This window comes from Choristoneura fumiferana, chromosome 14, assembly GCF_025370935.1.
Source record: "Choristoneura fumiferana chromosome 14, NRCan_CFum_1, whole genome shotgun sequence".
NCBI classification, from domain to species: domain Eukaryota; kingdom Metazoa; phylum Arthropoda; class Insecta; order Lepidoptera; family Tortricidae; genus Choristoneura; species Choristoneura fumiferana.
The window spans coordinates 5,392,141-5,414,199 of record NC_133485.1 but is presented as its reverse complement, the minus strand read 5'-3'; the positions used below and the strand labels follow the sequence as shown (position 1 = coordinate 5,414,199).

At 40.6% G+C, this 22,059-nt stretch overlaps 2 protein-coding genes across 4 annotated transcripts in view; both read right to left on the bottom strand.

The window, feature by feature from the left end:
• The window catches only part of LOC141434860 (uncharacterized), a 117,187-nt gene extending 114,825 nt beyond the window's left edge, over positions 1-2,362 (bottom strand). Inside the window, exon 1 of the mRNA XM_074097319.1 lies at positions 2,014-2,362. The gene's annotated coding sequence lies outside the window, so the exon portion shown is untranslated. The remainder of the gene's footprint in view (positions 1-2,013) is intronic.
• Positions 2,363-2,810: 448 nt separating this feature from the next.
• On the bottom strand, positions 2,811-20,507 carry Su(var)2-10 (E3 SUMO-protein ligase Su(var)2-10). Of its 3 annotated transcripts, none has more exons than XM_074097335.1 (13): positions 20,349-20,507; positions 17,979-18,153; positions 15,218-15,374; positions 14,437-14,576; positions 13,658-13,835; positions 12,294-12,395; positions 11,219-11,459; positions 10,340-10,574; positions 9,356-9,516; positions 8,861-9,064; positions 6,653-6,820; positions 5,480-5,576; positions 2,811-4,179 (listed from the first exon to the last, which is right to left on the bottom strand). In XM_074097335.1, exons 2-13 carry the CDS (start codon positions 18,113-18,115, stop codon positions 4,173-4,175), a joined length of 1,827 nt encoding a protein of 608 aa, XP_073953436.1. In that variant the 5' UTR covers positions 18,116-18,153; positions 20,349-20,507; the 3' UTR covers positions 2,811-4,172. The 3 variants fall into 3 exon arrangements, with proteins under 3 accessions (XP_073953436.1, XP_073953437.1, XP_073953438.1); XM_074097336.1 differs by having other exon boundaries at positions 17,979-18,142; XM_074097337.1 differs by lacking the exon at positions 17,979-18,153.
• Between the last annotated feature and the right edge of the window lie 1,552 nt (positions 20,508-22,059).

Here is a 22,059-nt window from a genome sequence, read left to right as displayed (position 1 = left end):
AGCCAAGTCTCTATGCCGTGGGACTTTGAAAATATCCATTTTTAGTGCACCTCTGTGAACTTTAAGGAATAATCTTGCCAAATTTCAAAACTAAACTAAATCCAGTCTGTCAATCAGTCATTCAGTGGCGTTACTCTTTTATAGGTAGGTGTAGATAAACTCTGGGTAGTACCAGATGTATTAGCATTTTAGAAATAACTCTGACACAGGAAAATATACTAGCTTTCGTAAAATTGTTCGGAAACCATGGTTGTTACAAACTTGTATTGCCGTACTCTATTAAAATCATATAATGTATCTTAATTGCTTTCAATTACTAAGATATTTGTGCTCTATATCGTACAATCACGCAATTCGATTTGCCCGCGCTTTAGTCATGGTTCCATTGATTTGTGTGGGTAGTACGGTCGATGGCTAATGGATTTTCTATTTCTAACCCCCCTAAACGCCATCTGACTTCTAAATTAAACCTTACAATGAAAGTTATTGTGATAAATTACCTAATAACCAAAAATATTAAAAATAAACGGTTAGAAGCTTGATACATTTGAACACTATTATTACTGCAATTTTCTGCCGTCAGATTGCAGCACTAACCGTAAACAGTTTTTTGAGTATATTAAAATATCCGTGGGATGCCATCCTAATATCATATTATTTCAATATTTTTTTGGAAATATAGCTCTATCGTTACTATCGATGTAAATATCATGTTATATTGTTACTAATCTAATAAATACATAAATATTGTCATGATTTTTATAGGTACCTAATTTGGTCATGCATGGTTAACTGACGTGACGTTGTCATGGCGGTTTGCGCTAGTGTCGCCACCTGCGCAGAGCTTTGCATTATGCTACGCCGCCCTAACATAGAGCTTCATTTCATGACGACTTTTATAACCCCCGACGCAAAAAAGGGGTGTTATAAGTTTGACCGCTATGTGTGTCTGTGTGTCTGTCTGTGGCACCGTAGCTCTTAAACGGATGAACCAATTTGAATGCGGTTTATTTTATTTGAAAGCAGGTTTTCTAGCAGTTCTTCTGATCGACAGTGTTGTTTGTATTTTTTTTTATAAAAAGGTAATATTTCTGTTGCCGCTATAAGTAACAAAAACAAAAAGTTAAAGTTAAGTACTAACAAAAAGTTGGAAAACCCCCCACTTTGTCACTTCATAGTTCAATATCTCAAAAATGGCTAGACCGATTTTGATGAAACATGTCTAAAAACCATCACTACAAAACCTGCTTTCAAATGAAAAAAAAACCGCGTTTTAAATCCGTTTAAGAGCTACGGTGCTACAGACAGACACACAGACACACATAGCGGTCAAATTTATAACACCCCTCTTTTTGCGTCGGGGGTTAAAAATAGAATAAAATAAATATTTAAGGGGGCCCCCACTCCCATACAACAAACGTGGTTTTATTGCCGTTTTTTGGTAATATCTAATGTTGTATAGATAATAGCACGGAGCCCTGTGTGCGCGAGTCCGACTCGCACTTGACCGTTTTTGGCAACCCTATCTAATAGTAGTCGTAGGTCGTAGCGTAGACGTAGTTTTTTTATTAAAGCTACTCTGCACCTAGGATGTTATTAACGTTATTTTCAGTAATTGGCTGATTAGAAGTAGATAACTATTGAAACGTAATGGAATCTCGTGGTAGGCGAGATTTCAAGTTAAAAACTTTAATAACGCAGACAAACCTCAGGGGAAGTTATTCAAACGGATGCCTAAGAGCTGGGAAGATAAAAATATCAATAAGCCATGGTGTATAGTTGTCCCTCGTCCATGCTATCGACTCCCTCGCCTAAATGGAAAGGCAAACATGGCTCTTGTTGACACGGCGCGATTCGGCCGCTTTATAAATATTTCGAACGCTGGCAGCGGCGGCCTGCCATTATCCCATTAGGGCAGGGTATTACTTACTTAGAATGTGAGGCTATTAACCGGTGCGAGGCCCCCCGCGCCCCGCTCTCGCACTATCACAACATAACACCAGCTACACTCACCTCTACTTCCGGCTTCTTCCGCCACAACAATCCGCTTTGTCTCTCAATAACCGATCGATACCACCGACTCTCTACACCGTAAATGCAAAGTAAATTACTTTTAATCACCATTCAGCACATAAACGAACACGGCCGACCCGTTTCACAATCCACAACAGTTCGCTCCGAACTCACACACGTACAGTACTCGCGGCCGCGGTTCATGCGGACGAAGCCTTCCGATCGAATCCTTAGGTGACTTTATAAACAAATAACGAAATAACAGGGGCGATTTCACAGTAGAAACACTGGAGGGTTGGCGTAACGCACGTCAGCGCCGCGTCGAGTCGGCGGACAACCGCGGAACCCGGCGCGGCTCGCTCGTGTCTGCTTGTGTGCGGCGTGGCGCGACAGGGACGGCGCGCCGCGGCCGCTGCGCGCGAGAGCGGGACGCCGGTTTACGAGCCGCCACAAAACTGTATTGTGAGAAGGGCTCGTAGAGTACGGCCGGCGGCGTCTGTGGCGGATTGATCCATCGAGTGAATAGATAATGATTGTGGCGTTTGTTGCGGCATCAGCACCGCCGGACGGCCCTTCATTACAATTATCTAATAATTAAGCATTGCGCTGCAGAGGTCGTTGACATCCCGCTACCGAGCGCCAACTCATTACACCCACCCACCTAACGAGTCAACCTTTTTTCCAATCGGATCTGTAGATTTTATTGCATCCATGTCGCGCTGGCTTTAACAAGCGTAGCTCGCTATTTGACATGCATTTTAAGTGTAAGATTGTAGTAGGTTTAATGAAAGCCAAAGTCACCAATATTATTTACATTTATTATTTATCTTACAGAAGTGATCGCATCGCAACGAAGCTGCACTACATTACAGGTCATAATGGAGCGTCTGACATTCAACGTAAAATTATTCTATATCTTAACAATAAATATTTTTTCAAGATAATTGGATTTATTGACATGAAGTCGAGACAAAACAGCCGTGGATGGCAATTCGTTTTTGAAAACAAACTAGTTGAATTTAAGTCGTAATTTGGTGTGGTGAATTATAATGCAAGAAAACGTAATATTATTGTATTGCTTTTCGAGTGGCACAAAAAAAAATAGGTGTTAGGAATCTGATTCCGTCCGCCAAATCTCCCACCGTTGCACTTCAGTTCCCTCAATTTAATGCTTTCGCTCGTTTTTTATTACATTTCTCATTTTAAGTATATATTTTTACCAAAACACGAAGAGGTGCCACTAAAACAATTTACCATTTGGCATTTAACCAAGCAAATCAATAGAGTATATTTCATTGAAGTATTAGGTACAGGCAGGCTCAAAAAATTGAGCAAATATGGAAAACAAAACTCGGGAAAACTTCCACACCGCGGCCTAATCGCCGCACTCAAGACAACTCGATCGGGTAATTTGTACGCGTCTATTGAGTGCAGTCAATTAACAGCCCTTACTCTCAATACCCTAGCACACACTGCGACGATCAAAATTGTAGACCGTCAATCTTTTCTGATATTCACTCATTGATATAACAAACCGGGAGCCTTCTTGAACCGGCCTGCATCATTCAAGGTAACGAGGTCGAGGCAAGTAAACATCTAACGCCATCACGTCCCGCTTTGTTACTTCAATCATAACCCGAGTCGGAACTTAGACTAGCCTTAAGATAAAGTTACAAGAAACATTCTAACAATATTTGGTAATAAATAAGGTAATGCAAAAGTAGAAAACCTCTGTAACCGTGCGATGAACTCCGTCTGCATCTAAATAATTAAAACTAAATCAAACTACACTTTCAGGGTCAAATATGTCAGTCCTTCAGGATACATAATCAGCTTATTTAAATCAGTCCATATTAATTATTACACGTCACCAGAACTCTGTTTTGACGCGCACAGACAGTTTCTTACCAAGCAACGTCTGCTTGTTATTTCATTGCTTGTTTCGGCTTTTTACGCACTCTGTGGTTTACTTATTTCTTCTGAGTAAGTCCAAGACATTGTCATGCTTTGGCCACTGTCGACACGCTCGTCCTGTGAGAGTCGGGTTGGCAGTGCCGGGTTTACTGCGGCAGCACTGGCACCTCGGGGTAAGACGGTTCCTGCTCCTCCTCGGAAGAGTGGCCGCTGGCGTAGGAAGGACGGCCACTCTTCTCCCTCAGTCAGTACCTGAGATAAGTAGTCAAACAATACAAGTGTGTAAATATTACATACATTATGCAGATGATGGTTGTATGGGCACAACCTATGTATTTCGAGAAGGGAGTTGAAATCGGAAAACATTCTGACAGTATTTTTTTTTATAAAATAAATTGTTGACGTTTTTACAAAAACGGCACCGGTGTAAAGGGTTTTGCTTCAGAGAATAAAGAATGAAAATAATAAAGAGAGTACTAATAGATCGACAATCAATAACACCGAATTTATTTTATTTGAAATATTAATAATTTCAATATAATTCGCAATTCTAAAGGTAGAATTAGGCCCGACGCCCAATAGCGGCACGGCATGGCAAGGAATCTTTCGGATGCTTACACGCAACGCAGACTCACACTGACGGCATGATTGCCGAGGTCTGCTTAGGAATGCCGAGGAGTTCTCAGGGATGCTGAGGTCTGCTTAGGAATGCCGAGGAGTTCTCAGGGATGCCGAGGTCTGCTTAGGAATTCCGAGGAGTTCTCAGGATGCTGAGGTCTGCTTAAGAATGCCGAGGAGTTCTCAGGGATGCCGAGGTCTGCTTAGGAATGCCGAGGAGTTCTCAGGGATGCCGAGGTCTGCTTAGGAATGCCGAGGAGTTCTCAGGGATGCCGAGGTCTGCTTAGGAATGCCGAGGAGTTCTCAGGGATGCCGAGGTCTGCTTAGGAATGCCGAGGAGTTCTCAGGGATGCCGAGGTCTGCTTAGGAATTCCGAGGAGTTCTCAGGATGCTGAGGTCTGCTTAAGAATGCCGAGGAGTTCTCAGAGACGCCGAGGTCTGCTTAGGAATGCACCGCAACAGCCTGGTCCCTAGCTTAAATTTAGAACAGTGGCAATGTTGCAAGCGAACAGTCGTATTCACAATGGATTGGGGACCTAGTGCGCATTGCTATTCTTGCTGATGAAGAAGAAAAACTAACAGCCAGAAATGCTTCACGGCTAAAAAGATTTTAGGTGAATCAACGGCGCGGGGTACGTGTCCCGAAGGCTGCCGAAACTATAGGTAGTTATAAAGCCACTTGGCTGTTTTTACTGGCGTTACTTAGGCCACGTAGATAACATCTTCAATTGACGCTTGTGGCTTGCTCGCATCCTGCGTGGAAAAGAACGAAACTGTGCACGAAGACGCATCATCAAGCAGCTCGTACGAATAATTCTTAGCACCGTGGATACAGTTACGTTCCTTTCTACGCAGAATGGAAACAAGCTGCACACAGGGGTCAAATGAGGATGTCGTGCGTATGATGTGCGGTGCATCTAGCCAAGGTCTTTACCTCCGGTAAGAATCATGCGAGTCTCGGTCCGAATCGGCGTAAGGCGCCCAGTGCGCGGGTGTGTCGTTCTCTTCGCGCTCGCTGTTATTGCTCGTGCCTGTGCCACAAATGAAAAAAATATTATAACAATATTTCACTTTAAAACACACAACGAGATTTTATTTATTTATTTATTGCTGGTGGAATCTCGCGATGGGGTTAGTGTCCGTTTGACGATACAGTTTTGCTTACGATTGGCTCATTATATTTAACCGACTTGAGTTTATCCGCGGCCTTGACACGCGTAAACTATTATCTGATAGCAATAGAAATTCCAGGATGGATGGAAATCCCATATCGTGGTCTTCATTGAGGTTGTGATAAGAACAACTGTCAAAATTTCCGTTAACAACCAGCAGTTGGAAGATTTATCCCTATCCCGTGGGAATATCGTTATTGCATGCAATTACAAGCTATGTTTAATACAAAAAACAGCAATAGATGGCATTTTTTATATGTGATTGCCGATCGGTAGTTACTTCCTCAGTTTGCTCCGAAGGCCTGAGAATACGAAAGAGGCTACATGTGGATTTCAGCTATGATTTCAAAATTATGACGCTAGATGGCGAATGGAAGCTTGACATTAGTATTTGAAGCGATTGCCATTTATTCCTGACGGCAAAACACGCGTGAACTATTATCTGGTAGTTACAATAGAAGTTCCAGGATGTTACAAAATTTCCCTGGGAAATCCCAAAATTTATATCGTGGTCTTCATTGAGGTTGTGATAAGAACAACTGTACAAAATTTCCAGTTCAAAACAACCCAGCAGTTGAAATTTCAAGATTTTATCCCTATCCCGTGGGAATATCGTTATAAAAAGTAGCCCATATGTTATTCCAGACGTCTAGCTATGTACGTACCAAATTGCTTCCAAATGCGTCCAGCCGTTTTAGCGTCAAGAAGTAACAAACATACACACACAAACAAACAAACTTTCGCATTTATAATATAAGTAGGAAGTATGATTCCAAACATGCCACAAATGTTGTCAAACGTACTCTACGATACTAGCGCCAACTCGCTTGTCACAGAAACCATCATTCCGTAAAGTTTGTTTAAAATTGCCTTAAAATCGGTACCGTCTCGTTAACGAGCGGTTAACGGGCGACGGGCGATAATATAATGCTCACACTGATCGACAGGCGTGATGGAGAGATGTGGCGCGTCCGGCAGCGGGTCGGCGGGCGGCGCGGGCGACGCGGGCGCGGGCGGCGAGGGGCTGTCCAGCGAGATCACGCCGCCGCCGCCGCCGCCGCCGCTCGGCGACCGGTAGCCGCTCGACGACACTGCTTCCACACCTGTAGACCAATGTTACGTTAGCTGTTGTTTTTTTAGGGTTCCGTAGCCAAAATGGCAAAAACAGAACCCTTATAGTTTCGCCATGTGTCTGTCTGTTCGTCCGCGGCTTTACACAGGGACTATCAATGCTAGAAAGCTGTAATTTTGCACAAATATATATGTAAAGTATGCCGACAAAATGGTACAATAAAAAAAAATTTAAGGTACCTCCCATAGACGTAAACTGGGGTTTTTTTTTCTCATCCAACCTTGTAGTGTGGGGTATCGTTGGATAGGTCTTTTAAAACCTTCAGGATGAAAGATGATGATGATGAAATTCAGGATAGTAGTAAGTATACCAAACTTACAAGGAAAACTATTACGGTTAAGTTTCCTTGAGAATTATTAGTAGCTTAAGAGTAAATAGCAGCCTAAGTAATAAAATATACCTAAACTTGGAATATTCTGTACAAAATACGAAATCCTTAGAAAAATATCACTTAATTTTTGCGTAATAGCTACGGAACCCTATTTCGGGCGTGCCCGACACGCTCATGGCCGGTTTTTTTTTAATTGTTTCCGCTAGGGAATTGGCAAAGATTTAACACCATACAGCCAAGTCTTCATGGTTAGTTTTAGGATGGCCAAGGCGTTAGTTAATTAGGCATGAGCCAAGCCTTCAAATTTCGCTTGTCGCTTATTTATGATGAAATTTATTTGTATTGTTATAGGTATAAGTAGTGCCACCAGAGTTGAGGTCACGCACACTAGAACATGTCATGTAATGACAGCGAGATTTTGACATTCACTCATTCATTTCATTCATTACTTCATGTAGATGTCAACTCTCGTGGCACTACCTATAAGATTATTGTCTATAGGTGAGTAGTATTCACTTGTATTGAACAGTATTTATAAAGGAACATCAAGAGACAAAAAATCACAATCACAATGTAACTAGAGAAAGTGGGCAGGAAATGAACCGCGACAAACAGTTGTTTTAAGTTTGTATTCGTTAATTACTTCTTTCGTTCCGCTTTCGCTGCAGTATCAGTTTTTGTTTACATAAATGTCACGAAAAAATGTGTTCATTTTAAAATAACAGCCATTTTTAAATTTTTGTCTAATACTGGGTGATTCCGGGGTCATGAGCAGAAGTGAAAAGGGTGATGGGGAGATTCACACTGAGCAACTTTTACTATGGGACCAGCCCCGAAATCGCGAAAAAAAACTCATCTAATCAAGAGATAATTGAACGTTAACTATCCGAAATGTATGGAGCAGCAGATTTTTTTTTTGCAATTTCGTGGCTTGTACTCAAGTGTTGCTCAGTGTGAATCTCCCCATCACCCCTCTTTCGCTCCTGCTCATGACCCTGGAATCAACCAGTATACTAAAATAAAGCTGGCACAGACAAATAATAGGTAAAAACAATAAAGAAAAAATACGAAAAAAATATTTGTTCTTCAGCATAGAATGCGGACTCCTCGGGTGGAGCCGGCGCTGGTCTTCCGGCGAGACCAAGTACTGACTATATTATTATTTATTTATTTAAAAAGCCTATAGAGGTGTAATTTAAATAAATACTTTAGTTTAGGTATAACCTGTAAGGTACAGAGTACAATTTTCAATCAAAATAATTATTTTTGACTATTTTAGAACTGCAGAAAATATATATTTTTCCAAAAGGGTTCCGTCGCCAAAAAAAGCTTCGAGATCTGTCTGCTGGATGCTGGTTGACAGAGCACTGGTTCATCTACGATATTCAGCATTTTTTTGTTGAGTCGCCTTAACCTCGTAAGTCCTGACTTTTTTTAAACATTTAAGTACTTACATAGTTCTACAGACCGAGCCAAGAGCTCCCAGTTTTGTGACTTTAAAGATTATTGATTTAAAAGTTCTTATTTCATTGAAAAATTTGTTCTTCACAGTACATTCGGCAGTTATTCTTAAAATTGATTTGTACTTTATGATTATGATTATGAAGTACGTGGGGACTTACGAGGTCAAGGGCCAAGGTCTGTACTTTTGTGAACTTGTTTTTAGTTTTCGACACTCACCATTGGAAGACGAGTAGTTGTCGTCAGTTTTGACGACGGCGTCGGCCGGCGGCGTGGCCTTTGGCTGCGGCACCTTCCGTTTGAGCGGCAGCTCGTCTTCAGAGTCTGAGGTGAGGTCGACCAGCACCTCCGTGGCCTTTGGGGTGCGGGCCTCGCCGACGGCCGCGCGTTTGCTGGCGCCGTTGCCTTCCACTGGTATTACCTCTGTCGATTTATGCGTTGATGTAAATACTAATATAGGTGCTGAATTGATTACGAAATGAAAAAGTTTATTCGAGACACGCATGCTCACATACAAATAAAATTGATACAACCACACTTATCCCAAAAATGTCGACGGAAACGAGTTCCATCCCGTAACTGTTAGTATTATAAAGGACGAAGCAACGCATTTTGTGCGAATGACCGGAATATTATCTAGAACTGCTTAGTTTGGGACTGGGGCAATAGGTGTCAATTGTCCCCTGATAAGTTTTTTATTGTGTAGTGACTGACCCAGGTCGTCTGCTATGAGCGTGACGGGCTCGGGCTGCGGTTGCGCGGGCAGCGGCGCGCGCGCGGGCGGCGTGTGCGCCGACCAGTTACCGTCCGCGTGCAGCTGGATCTCGTTGCAGTCGCCAGACAGACGGGACGACGTCAGCACCTCTTGGAAGTACCTACCCACAAACAACAATATTAATCCTACTAAAATGTGAGTGTGTATGTTTGTTGCTCCTTCACGCTAAAATGTCTGGGCGGAATGAATGAAATTTGGTGTAAAGATAATTGAACGTCCCGAATAACATAGGCTACTTCTTATCCCGATATTCCCAAGGAATAGGGATAAAATCTCGATATCACTACCGTTGGGCTTACGAGTCATTAAATTTTGCAATAGTCTAGTGCAGACGTTTTCAACCAGTGTGCTGCGTATACTTTCAGGTGTGCCGCGATTGCCGCGAAGTGTAAGCTGCATTGAAATCTATTAATATATATATATCTATGAATATCTATTTTAATGAGAAAATGGTACGAAAACAACTGACGCGTGGCGTGTGCGATTCGCGTTTTCAGGTTATTTGGTAACGGGGCGAAAGGAATGGCGGGGCGGATGGAACTCTACACGCCACTCCGACTCGCACTTGGCTATGTTTACTGGTGTGTCGTGAAACTTTGATGAACGAAAAGTGTGCCGTTAAAACTAAAAGGTTGAAAACGCCTGGTCTAGTGTCTAGTCCGTCTTTTTATTATCACGTTTTTTTGTCAATTGCCCAAAAAATTATGAACATTAGACAGTTAAAACTTCCACGTGACGTCACTAACCCCAACTCCCGAAATGTTGACGCGCTTCATCTTTGTAATTTTTTTATTTGATTGACAAGAAAAAATATGTCTCCAATATTTTCTAAGCTAACTGATGGACTAGATAGATTTTTTTAAGAAACTAGCCAATTATCAATAGTAATTACAATAATTTATAGTTTACGAGCAACAACTCACCCATCAACAACCAGGGAATCATAAACCGCAGGGCGGTCGCACACGGGACACAGCCACGTGGGCTTCCGTTCGTTCATCTGCAGGAACAGCGACGCATCGAAGCACTGGAGATGGGGGCAGTTTGCGGGACGACACGGACACGACATCCGCATCTTGCCGAGAGGACACATGAGGGATACCCGGAGGGACGTTGTTGCTATCTCGCTGTCGTAGTCCTCTGATAGTTTTTCTTTGACTGTAATTAATTTGACAGTAAGAAAACATAGTACTGAAAAGATTATTATAGTTAGTAGACTTAATGAGCGTGGAGTAAATTTTTTTTGTTAGACATCTCGGAGAGTAAGGAAACCACGAATTAGGTATGTCTATGGAAGCAACATGTCGCATACACAATCCCTGCCATACTTGTCATCACTGATGTCAGGCGACATAATTTGGCAAATCGGTGGCAACCGTGGTGCTACAGCGTCACGCCAATAGTAGGTATTTAACCACTCTGATAAATTCCTGTTATGTGACAGACATATTTATATTATGCGGCCTGTTTCTGTTTATTTTATTTGATTATACTTCGTTTTTTTTAGCATTAGAAAGAAGGTAAGCGATCTTGACGTGTATTTTTATTGAAAAACACTTTTGAAAATTAAGTCACAGCAAATACTAACAATTAGCAAGGACATATGATTATTTACATGCTTTTGGTATCATAAGTAATAGTAACTGTTTTTTTTAAACGTTTTTCAATGAAAACAATCATTAAGATGCTTTACCCTTTTTCTAATGCTAAAAAAAACGTTGTATAGGCATAGACAGCACCGCGGATATGTGTTACATAAAATAACAGTTACTTGACAGTGATGAAATATTTCATCAACTTACTTAACGAGCGCGTGTAATCCGCATTCTTGGTTCCCTTGCTCTTAAGCCGCATCAGCAGCTCCGCGGACGTGAGCTTCCGCACCATAAACACGCTGAGCACGTAGGCGCGCGTGAAGTCCGCCGCCCACGTCACCTGGATCGTGTTGGGCACCGTGGGCGACAGCTTCACCAGCGAGGAGATGTTGACCGGCCGCGGAGGCCGCTTCGGCTCCGGCGTCGGTTTGTTCGTTGGTATTGGGTTCTGGAATAAGGCGTCAGTGTAACGGCTGCTCTAATAATATCCAACAGTTTCTGGTAATAGGGTAGATAAGCGTATACCAATCTTTATTATGCCCTGGCCCAGTTATTTTGACCCTTTGAAAGCTTCTCAAATATTTCGCTGAAAATATGTTTCTAGTGATTCATTTCCCAACTGTTTCATACCGACGAATTAGATAGATTTTTTAAACCCCTAAACCTATCTAACCTAAGTTAAAACCTAAGCTAACCTATAGGGTTCTACTTACAGGATAGTCCTGAAATATATCATGAATAGCTTTAGTTTGAGAAAAAAAATCATTCGTCCATATGACAATTGGGAAATGATTAATTTGCGAAATATATATTTTGCGAAAAGCCAGGATGCCAGGAAGAAAGTGAGGGCACGCACGGGCGCGCACTGTTGCGTTATCGAAAAAAAAACAAATATAGAAAGAAAATACATTTATTCGAGACATCGAATAAACGCATCAACTTGAGAACCTCCTCTGTTTTTTTCCGTCGGTTAAAAAGACAAATCTCACAGTATTGTGCAAAATAGATTTTATTCATGATTGAAGTACACCTTAGCCCTGACACCTTTAGGCGTTGCTGGCGTGGCAGGCTAGGCATGACCGCACAAGACACCTCTAGGTGTTCTTGGCATTCAAGGGTTAGTGTTTCCACATGGTGACACACCACAAGTGTAGTAAACCCAATCAGGACGTAATTTCGGCAAATGTTTCACAATTAATTGAGCCATTGTTGCAGACCTAATCTCTCTAAAATTCAGGTGCATATGTTTGGCAACCTTCCTCTATAATTTCGGGTGACTTACCGGTAAGGGACACATTTTGTTGTTGACTTTGACGGTAACACTGGGCGGGAAACAGTCTTCCTGTTCGCATGTGGTTTCTAGTAGACAAAATCTCAATTGCGCCTGTGAACAAAACAAATTATGTAAAAAATGCCGAGTTATAAATCAATTTGTAGAGCCTGTGTAAAGACAATAATGATAATGTTGTGTGTAACACGTTCCAGACCAAAGTGACCTGACATTTTTAACCACGGACTGGGAATTGTCGAACTATTCCCTCTTACAGCCAACCAATTTGATTCCTAAAACCATCATAGAACCTTATATATTGTGTTGTGACTGCACATGCACATCCAACAGTTTTTTTTATCAACTATCATTATTATTATTATTTTATTTATGCTTTCAACATTAGCACCCATCGATTGACAACGGGGTTGTATTAAAGGGGTGTACTGAAAATCAGCGCTGTGCCAGTCAGGGCAGCCTATGGAACCCTAACTCACAGCATACGCAAAGTACATCCCCTTTGCCACAGCAAATGTTAGTGGTTATCTCTAGTTTTTTATATTCTTCTGTATAATAAGTTTGTAATTATTTATAATAAATCTTGTGTACTATTTGTTGTGGCAATAAATGATATAATATCTTATCTTATCTTATCTTATATATAAAATGCTTATCAAACGAAACGATGAAAATGTCTCTGACAAGGTCCTGTGGTGGCATAGAAATCAAATTACGTATAGTTATCCAATTTGATTACGTGAGTACATATTTAGCCCTTTCATCTTTCTTAACTGTCTACAGTGTAGATAGGTAAGCCCTACATAATAAAATCAAGTTAGCGATGCCTACATCCTCACCGCAGGCAATATCTGTGAACTGCTGCGGCGTAAGTATACACATGCTTAGGAAGGCATGCAGAAGGGATGCAAAGCATACGCCCATTCTGTATCAACGTCAATGTCGAAGGCTTTATAATCTTCTGTACCTTGTTTTTTTTTTCCCTGCTAGCTTATGAAGAGATCTTCCACTAGCCCTAAAGGTGAAACTTTGACATCGACGACGAAGGACCAACACCGCCCAACTGCTTGCTGCTACTCGAACATGCAACTTAGGAGGTTTGGCTAGATTCAAAGGTCCTCAATCGCATGTCAAATACCTATTAGTTAGTTAGTTAGGTATTGGTACTTCATCTTAGATATGAGTATTCTACCATACCACAAGGTGGATACAGACGCCGTGGCAGGCCCAGAAGGCGCTGGCGGGAGGAACTAGAGTATTCCTTAACAACTGACCGAACGCTGCTAAAACAGGGACAAATAAAGAAAATGGGAGGTCTTTGCCCTGTGGGACACTTCTTCAGTTTAAATAATAATTACCTGCACGATATAATCAAGTTTGTTGGTAGTGCCGACGATATCCTTGCCGCATGCGATGTCTGTGGCCTGCTGCGGCGTGAGGTGGAAGATGTAGGTTCCCTCCTGCATACGCCCGTTCTGCGTCGGCATCATTGTAGAAGGTTTCATCAGCTCTGCTAGCACATCGTAGAAAGGCAGCCTGTACAGACAAGAAAATAAAATAAGCCTTTGGGTTTGCCAATACTTGTCGACGCGTAATCGGCTAAACGCTTTATGTCCAAATGTAAACACAACAAGCGCGAAAAAGTTGTCGATCGGCTCCGCCGACGCGAAACGTCCGTAGTTTCGGGGAGACATCTTTTTCGCTCTTATTGCGTGTTCTTTTTCGACGCAGACTCATATATGCGACTTATATATTCTTCTTCAAACGTCGAATAGCTTTTTGATCCGATCTACAGTTATTGTTTCTGTATTGAAGGACTTGACGGCGTGCAATAGGGTTAAATATGGACGACTGGAAAGGAAGGGCCCAGACAGTCCCGGACTCACACCGGCTAAAAACCCGGCTGCAAGTCCCCAACTCCCTGAAGCTTAACTATAACAAGGAGAGTTTTGAAGGGGGTTTCTTCTTCAGATAATTTCTTTACCACTCTGTCGGATCCTTTTATTGTCAGATTTGCTAACTTAAAATAACTCAAGAAAACCATTCCAATCCACACTGGGTCCATGCGCCTACCACGCTGATAATGCCCTAATGTAAGCGGCCAAACGGTCAATAAACTCAAAGACAATGAACTTACTTTTTAAACTTGACGTCAGGGTGCACAGGGAAGGGCGGCAGGGGCGCCGTGGGGGACGGCGTGGGCATGGGCGCGAGCGAGGCCGCCGCGCCGCCGTACCCGTGGTACATGCTGCTCGCGAACATCGCGTTCTGCCGCGCCTGCGCAACACACTAAACTTGAGAACGGTCCTGAGCTGTCTAACATAACTTTTTATTAAAAATTGTGGGTTTCACAGAATATAAAAAGAGGTCGTAAGCTCCCTCATACCCGATTTCTATAGTCAAACAGGTTGTGATGCGACAGTCACATCGTATTTGAACTTTTGTATAACATTGCCAGAATCCAAAGGTACAGTTCTTTTTTTTAATTAGTGTTTTTAGATTACCAAAAATAATTGAACACATTTTTTGTGAGTGAAAAAAATTACCAAGATAAAACGCGTTGATTTTTAGGAGCGGTGGCTCGTAAGTCGTGACGTCACGGCCAAGTGAAAAGTGTAAGTTTCTGTCTAGTTTCCACGCAATCAAAGTAAAAATCTTGTCTTTTTCGACCTTGACGGAATCATCGATAGTATCGATGGAGCTATATTTTTAAACATTGAATTGAAAGTAAACATCACAGTGTATTCCCAAAACTCATTTTACCTTCGACTTAGTTGTCAACCCTCGCCTGCGGCTCGGGAGGACATAAACGTCTCGGTTAAAATAACGCTTTTTATGCTCTCGTTGTACAATATACTATTTTTAAGAATTCTAGGATTTAATTGTAACATCGCCACGCTAGATAGCTAGTTACTTACTGTGACAGGCATGGACTGCGCGCGCGCGTCCTGCGGATTGTACCCGGTGACTGCGGGGTGCTGATACATGTTGCGTGACGACGAGACCGGCGCCAACGGGTCCTTACCCTGCGACCCGCCGCCGCCTACGCCGCCCGACGCTAGTGCTTGGCTGTTCCTGGAACCCCAAACACGCCATTAATGCCTGTTATGGTTATAAGCGACAGCGGGCAGCGGCACGGCGTTTTCTCTGTTCATTGCGTGCTGCCAGGTAACCACTGAGCGGTGACTGTCTCGGGCGCGCAATAAACAGAGAACGCGCTCCTGTGTGCGACCTTACACTAACAATATGCGTCAAAAGGTTGAGAGCATTTGGTGACAATTCGGCGCGCTGGTTTTCATAATTTCGAAAGTAACGGGTAAGACTAAATCAACTAACATTGTCAACACCACTCCTAGCTAAACAATAAAGCATCATTCAGTTAGACGGTGCGAGAAATATCGTGCATGTTTTGGTAAGCACCTTGCGGGACCTCGTGATCGGAGGATTTTTATCATTGACTGATCTATCATCTATTGGCTTTTATTGTTTTCAATTTCTTTTTTGTGCTAATCTACTTATTCATATTTTCATATTATCTGTGGAAGCCTTTAATTGGCTTTATTCTTACATGTTTGTTTTATAATCAATCTGTAATAGTTCATTTAAGCCTTTAGCTTTGGTGTACTGCACGCATTTCGCACAATATTTCACGCAATGTCTAAATGAGCCTCAGACCTACATATTTGGAAACTTGTGCTATAGCATGAAAAGCACGCTGTGCTCTCTGACCGATATATTCTTCTTTTGCGTTAAAGGAGTTCAAGAACTTAAACTTTCAAATAGATGGTTTTTCTTTCACGTTACATCACTGGTTGTTCCTACAGTCAAGATTACTGACGCAGTCAGCCAAGCTACACACATGGTTGCCGCCATGAATGCTCGTGTGACAGCAGTTCCTAGCCACTGTCTTATTGACTGGCACAGGGGAAAATTCATGAACCATGAGGACATTTTGGTATTTCTTTTTAAAACACTTAACTTCGACAATCGGTTTCTAAGGGCTTGGCCACATCACTACGGCGCGGTGTCGTTAACGTGAGAGGGCCGGCGCCTGATTGCGGCACGCTGCCGCGTCATGCAGATATTATACGGACGGAGCCGAGCTGTGTTGAGCGGATGAACCCGGCAGGGCTATAAAGGGCGGATCCACCGTTGTGGGCACGATGGGCATGCCCACAACACTGCACGCTTGGTGTGTCAGATATTGGTGCTGGTGACTGTACCTATATCTAGGGTTGCCATACGTCCTGTATATAAGGGACTGTCACCGTAATTGATCATCCCGTCCCGTATTTCGACGAAATGCAGAGGGCACGTGGCCCGCCCCACCGGCGGTTGTGAAATGCGGATAAGGATATTTCTACTTTTATGATAAAGAAAGATTCAGCAGAGGAAATTTCAATTGCAGCTGCTCAATCGACCACAGCATATAAATTTATACATCATCACCAATCCTTTTCGTTGGATAGTTACTACCAAATTAAATATGCACTGATGTATCCAGACTCAAAAATTGCTACTAAGCAAACAACTGCCAGAACTAAGGCTACATATATCGGCGTTGCATATGTTATTTACGAGTTTTGGGCATCGAAAGTCCCTAGGTCCGTCCCGCCCTATTGGTTCCTAGAAGTTATGGCAACCCTACCTATATCTGCACAACGCGGCAACGTGCCACACTCAGGCGCCACGCCGCTTGACGTTACGTTACGACGCCGCGGCCGCCGCAAAGCTGTAATGTGACCTGTTTTTAACCCCCTACGAAAAAGAAGGGCGTTATAAGTTTGACCGCTATATGTGTCTATCTGTGGCACCGTAGCTCCTTAACGGGTGGACCGATTTGAATGCGGTTTCTTTTATTTGAAATCAGGTTTACTAGAGATGGTTCACATGTTTCATTAAAATCGGTTTAGCCGTTTTTGAGATATTGAACTTTGAAGTGACAAAGTCGGGGGGGGGGGGTTCTCCACACTAGTTGGTTAGGTTAGGTTATTGACTGTATAAGACACTTGTTCATAAAAGCTCCCCTATTCTCCCTACAGAATTTGACGATCCTCACCCGATGACAGAACTGGTGATCCTGAACAGTATGAGCACCTTCTCTGTAGTGATTGCCATGATAAAAAAAATAAAAAATATGACTGCTACTTTAATCTATTTTCAAACAAACATACATTCTGACTCTCAACTACTCTATGGTCACGAGAATTTGGAACTTACGCGTATGTATGTTTGGTCTGTATGCTGATGCAGTTAACCAATAATGATGTCAACTCCCTCTATTTCCACTTGGATTTTGGCTTTTTTAGGGTGCAATTATTTTCTAAGTACTCCTTTAAAAACAACTATTGGGGGACACTAAAAAACGAGATATATTTGTGTGCGTGCATTTTTGTAGGTACAAGGAAATATACTTTCAATGGAAAAAGTGCAGTCTCAGAGATATTCTTTAAATATAAAGCGCGTTCTCTGGTCCTTGTATCCTATGTTAAATGGGGTTCATAGCATAGTCACTCTCAAGACCCAACACCAAAGCCAAAAGTCATGCGCCAACTGTTAGAAACATCTCGTCCCACCACACATTGCTAGCTGCATTACAAGACTGTAGGTAGAGCAATGCGGTGCCAACCGGAACAGCACCGTGGCATGCTGCAGCTATGGTGGGTTAATGACACTTGCCTAGAGTTGCTGTTCTTTTGGGAACGTCCATTCTCGGTAGCTTTGAGTCGCGATCTAAGTTCAGAGGAGTTTCCATTTTCGGCGGGTGTAGATGATGCCGCGTTTCCTACTCTCGCTGAAGATCGTGTTTTAACCATTGTTGATGAGCGACCATCTCATGTCAACTGAAATTCAGCTGTCCCAACGGACACAAATCTATCAGAAATCAACTACACAACTGAGTGGGTTTTCTGGAAAATTTCTTCTGTGAAACACTGCATGGCCGTCTTCTTATTTCTCTTATGCTAAGCACCGAATTTAGATGAAAGGGATAGGGCTCTAGTGACATCTGCAATTGAATAATTACTTAAGTCATCAATGGTTAAAACATGTCTTACAGCTTTTGTAAACGACTAGACAAACCGGTCCTCTAACGATGTTTAATTGCAATTTAGAACAATGTTGATGGTCCATTTTGTTTTATTTTGATAAATTATTCCACTGCAGCTGTGAAGGAGCTTGCTAAGGAGAGAAAGTACATCATGTAAAAGCTTCGCAATATGACCGGGAATGGCGTCAGGAAGACAGGAGCTAAGGGTGTGAGAAATAAGATGACTGTCCATTGAAATTTTCCAGAATATTTTACCATTAACAACAAGTTGCACCAAGGGTCGGCTCAGACCACAGCACTAGTGCTCTCACACACACATACAGGTAGAAACTAGCAACAGGACATTAGCACTTCGACAATGCTTACCCCCTGTTTCACCTGTTTCTGTTCCATTGATTAAATTTAGTTGACAGATAAATGTGATGGCGTATCTATTTGTTTTGTAGGAATAGACGGAGACGGCATCACATTTATCCGTAAAATTAAATTAATCAACGGGTGGTGAAACAGCTCCTTAGTGTATTATAAAGTTTTTCATTTCTGTATTAGGTAGCATTAAAAAATAATAAATTTGCTATTAGTCTGAGCCAGCCTATGATCACAAAAACAACAGACAATCAATTTTGAGAGTAACTTGTAACAGTCACGGGCCCATTCCATAGAGTACAGTCAATGTCATAAATAAGTGATCACTTTTTTACCTTGTCATTTTAACGTCATGTTTGAAAAGCCATAAAAAATTGTTTACACACTGAAAGCAACAAGGTACAAAAGTGATTACTTATTTATGACATTGACTGTACAAATATTTAGCAAGCTTTCTAATTAAAATATTTTATTACTGTAGCTCATTATACAATGGACCCTAGGTAGGACAGGATTGTGTTTTCAATAATTAAAAAAAAACTTGAAATGTGAAAGAATCCAATTTATACAGGCAATGTGAGATCATAAGGAAGCATTTTTTAAAACGTTTTGATATTCAATACTAGAGAGCAAATGTCATTCAAAAATATTTTTTCCTAAAAAAACAACTAAATTGACAGCATGACATGTGTGGTCAATTTTTTTAAAATAATAAGCCTCTGCAAAATGCCTAATTTACACTAAACCAAGTTTTTTTTTATTAACTTTGCAATACCTACAAATAAACAGGTGCCTGTTTCATTGCTCTCTGAAAAGTTTTGTATTATGTCATTTCTTTTCATTTTGTTCAAAATAAACAGACGGCTCACAGATATCTGCCATAAAAAATATATCTGGCACTTATCAGCAAATAGTGAAACTGGTCTTGAGTACCAACAAAATTAAATATAAAAAAAATATTCAATTAAAAAAAGTTTGAGGCTATGATAGAGCTTCAGTATGTTAAAAATAACTGTTTCGATTAGAAAAATAATATTGAAACTATATCAGTGATTAGCTAGCTATATTATCCCTATATTCTATAAGGTGGTTTATTACAACATATAAAAAACTGAACATTTTGTTTGTTTGTTTTTCAAATCAACTTCACAATAAATTAATTCAAAATCTTTTTTTTTTATTATTAACATTAAGTGAAGGCTGCGGCGTCACCACGTTAAATAGGATTACTCATCCTAGGCACATTTATAAAATTTATTTAGATCATGTTTGCACTTTAAATAAAACATGCGTTAGCCGATTTACAGCTGTGCATATGATAGTTGACAATTTAAATAAAGATCAATAATTTTGGAAATAATACCAATAATATTTTTTGTTACTATGAAGTGACCCTAATTTTGTTCACGTTGCCCGCGGTTGCCCCTGCATAGTGCAGACACCACATTCTGCCGCAAACACGGTCAAAAATTAAAAAGACCAGCATCAAAACACAGGAAAAAATCGAATATTTTATGATTGGTTAGTAATCAAATAAACAAACAATGTAATATTTTACAGAAGCAAGTTTTTAGAAAAACGTTTACGGAACCCAAACAATATGGATGTCAGGTGTTCAAAATAAAGTTACTCACCATGATATCGCGTTACCGTAATCGTAATATCTACTCATATTAACTATAAGTCATAAAAATTACACTGACATTTAGTAACACTTAAATAAACTATTTATGATTATCTTATAAAACGCCACACAATTTGACGCCTGCTGCATTATTTGGCCGCCACGTTGGACATAGACTAACTGTTAACTTTTATTTTCCATCTATTCATGCCTTTACTTACCTAGATAAGCAGCCGTTTTCATTCAAAACATAATTTCAATATAGTAATGTACTACGACCTGTAGAAATTTAAAACCTTTCAATAAAAATATCCTAATGAAACTGTGCATAGAACACAACTTACAGTTATGTAAAATCATTAAAAAAAGTAAGTTTTCATCTTGCCCCAAAATATAAAGCTGCAATACATGTTTAGAGCCACAGTCAAGATAGAAAAATAGTACCTCACTTCCGGTTCCCTTGCTAGGGTTGTGCCAAAAGATGTTAAATGTGTGTTCGGATACTTTGACAACTCTTTTATTTATTTATTTTAAATTTGATGCAGATTTTTTACATAGCCGTGTTGGTCTAATAGTTTGACCTATGGCTTCTCAAGCAGGGGATTGTTAGTTCAAATTCAGTCTCGCACCTTGAGTTTTTCGAAATTCATGTGCCAATTACATTTGAAATTAACAATGTGCTTTACGACGAAGGAAAACATCGTGAGGAAACCTGCACTTTATTTTATTTTCTTTGACATTTACAATACAATACAATGACTCTTTATTGTACACCAGAAATAGTAAGCGATACTGAAAATAGGTACCAAGAGAAAAAAATACATGGTAAGCAATAGGGGACCTTATCGCTTAAGAGCTATCTCTTCCAGGCAACTTTTTTTACAGAAAGAAGGAAGAAATAGTTTACATTTATTAAAAAAAAAAGCTTTTATTTAGTTTCACCTGTAATCAAATCTTGCAAGTTAAATTCGACATACTTCCAGTAGTTCGATTGACTTGAAATTTGGTATAATTATGTAAATTGCGTGACAATACAATAATCTGGTAGTCACATTCTGGTAGTCCGGCCGAGATCGTCTCCGCAGGACGGAACTCTTGGCTAATGGCGACGACTTGAAATTTGGTATGCAAATGTAGTTTGGATGGCAATGCAAGTACAGTCAACAAAAAGTACAGTCGGCAGAAAAAGCTTGTATTAAAAATGAAATTTTAACCAAAAACTAATTTTGTGTATTGAAACTATACATAATGGAAAGGTAATCGCCGGTAGTTCTGTCAGAAGTTTAACAATTCTACTTTTGCAATAAAACGATTTAATCTCAAGTGTCTTAAGCTCACTACTGGACATAGTATGAAATTCGAACATTGTCAGAACGATTATTTTATATCTTCGAGCCTACGAGTGTGTAAGTTTCTCATGATGTTTTTATCATTGATTAGATCAAGCAAATTTTCAAATAATAAAATAATTATTCCGAAGAACAATTTTTTTCTGGATTTCAATGTTTGTTTTTTTACGTTACTTAGTAATTGCTTCAGTACCGTTAAAGTTTACGTGTGTATTGAAAACATAATAGTTTAACACTAAGTACCTATATATACGAGTATATACAATTTAGAAAAAAAAAACTAAATTTATCTTAGTTAACGCTAGATTGCTTACGTATTATCAAATCTGAATGCCGAACAATAATCAGATGTATATGATTATGACTGAGTTT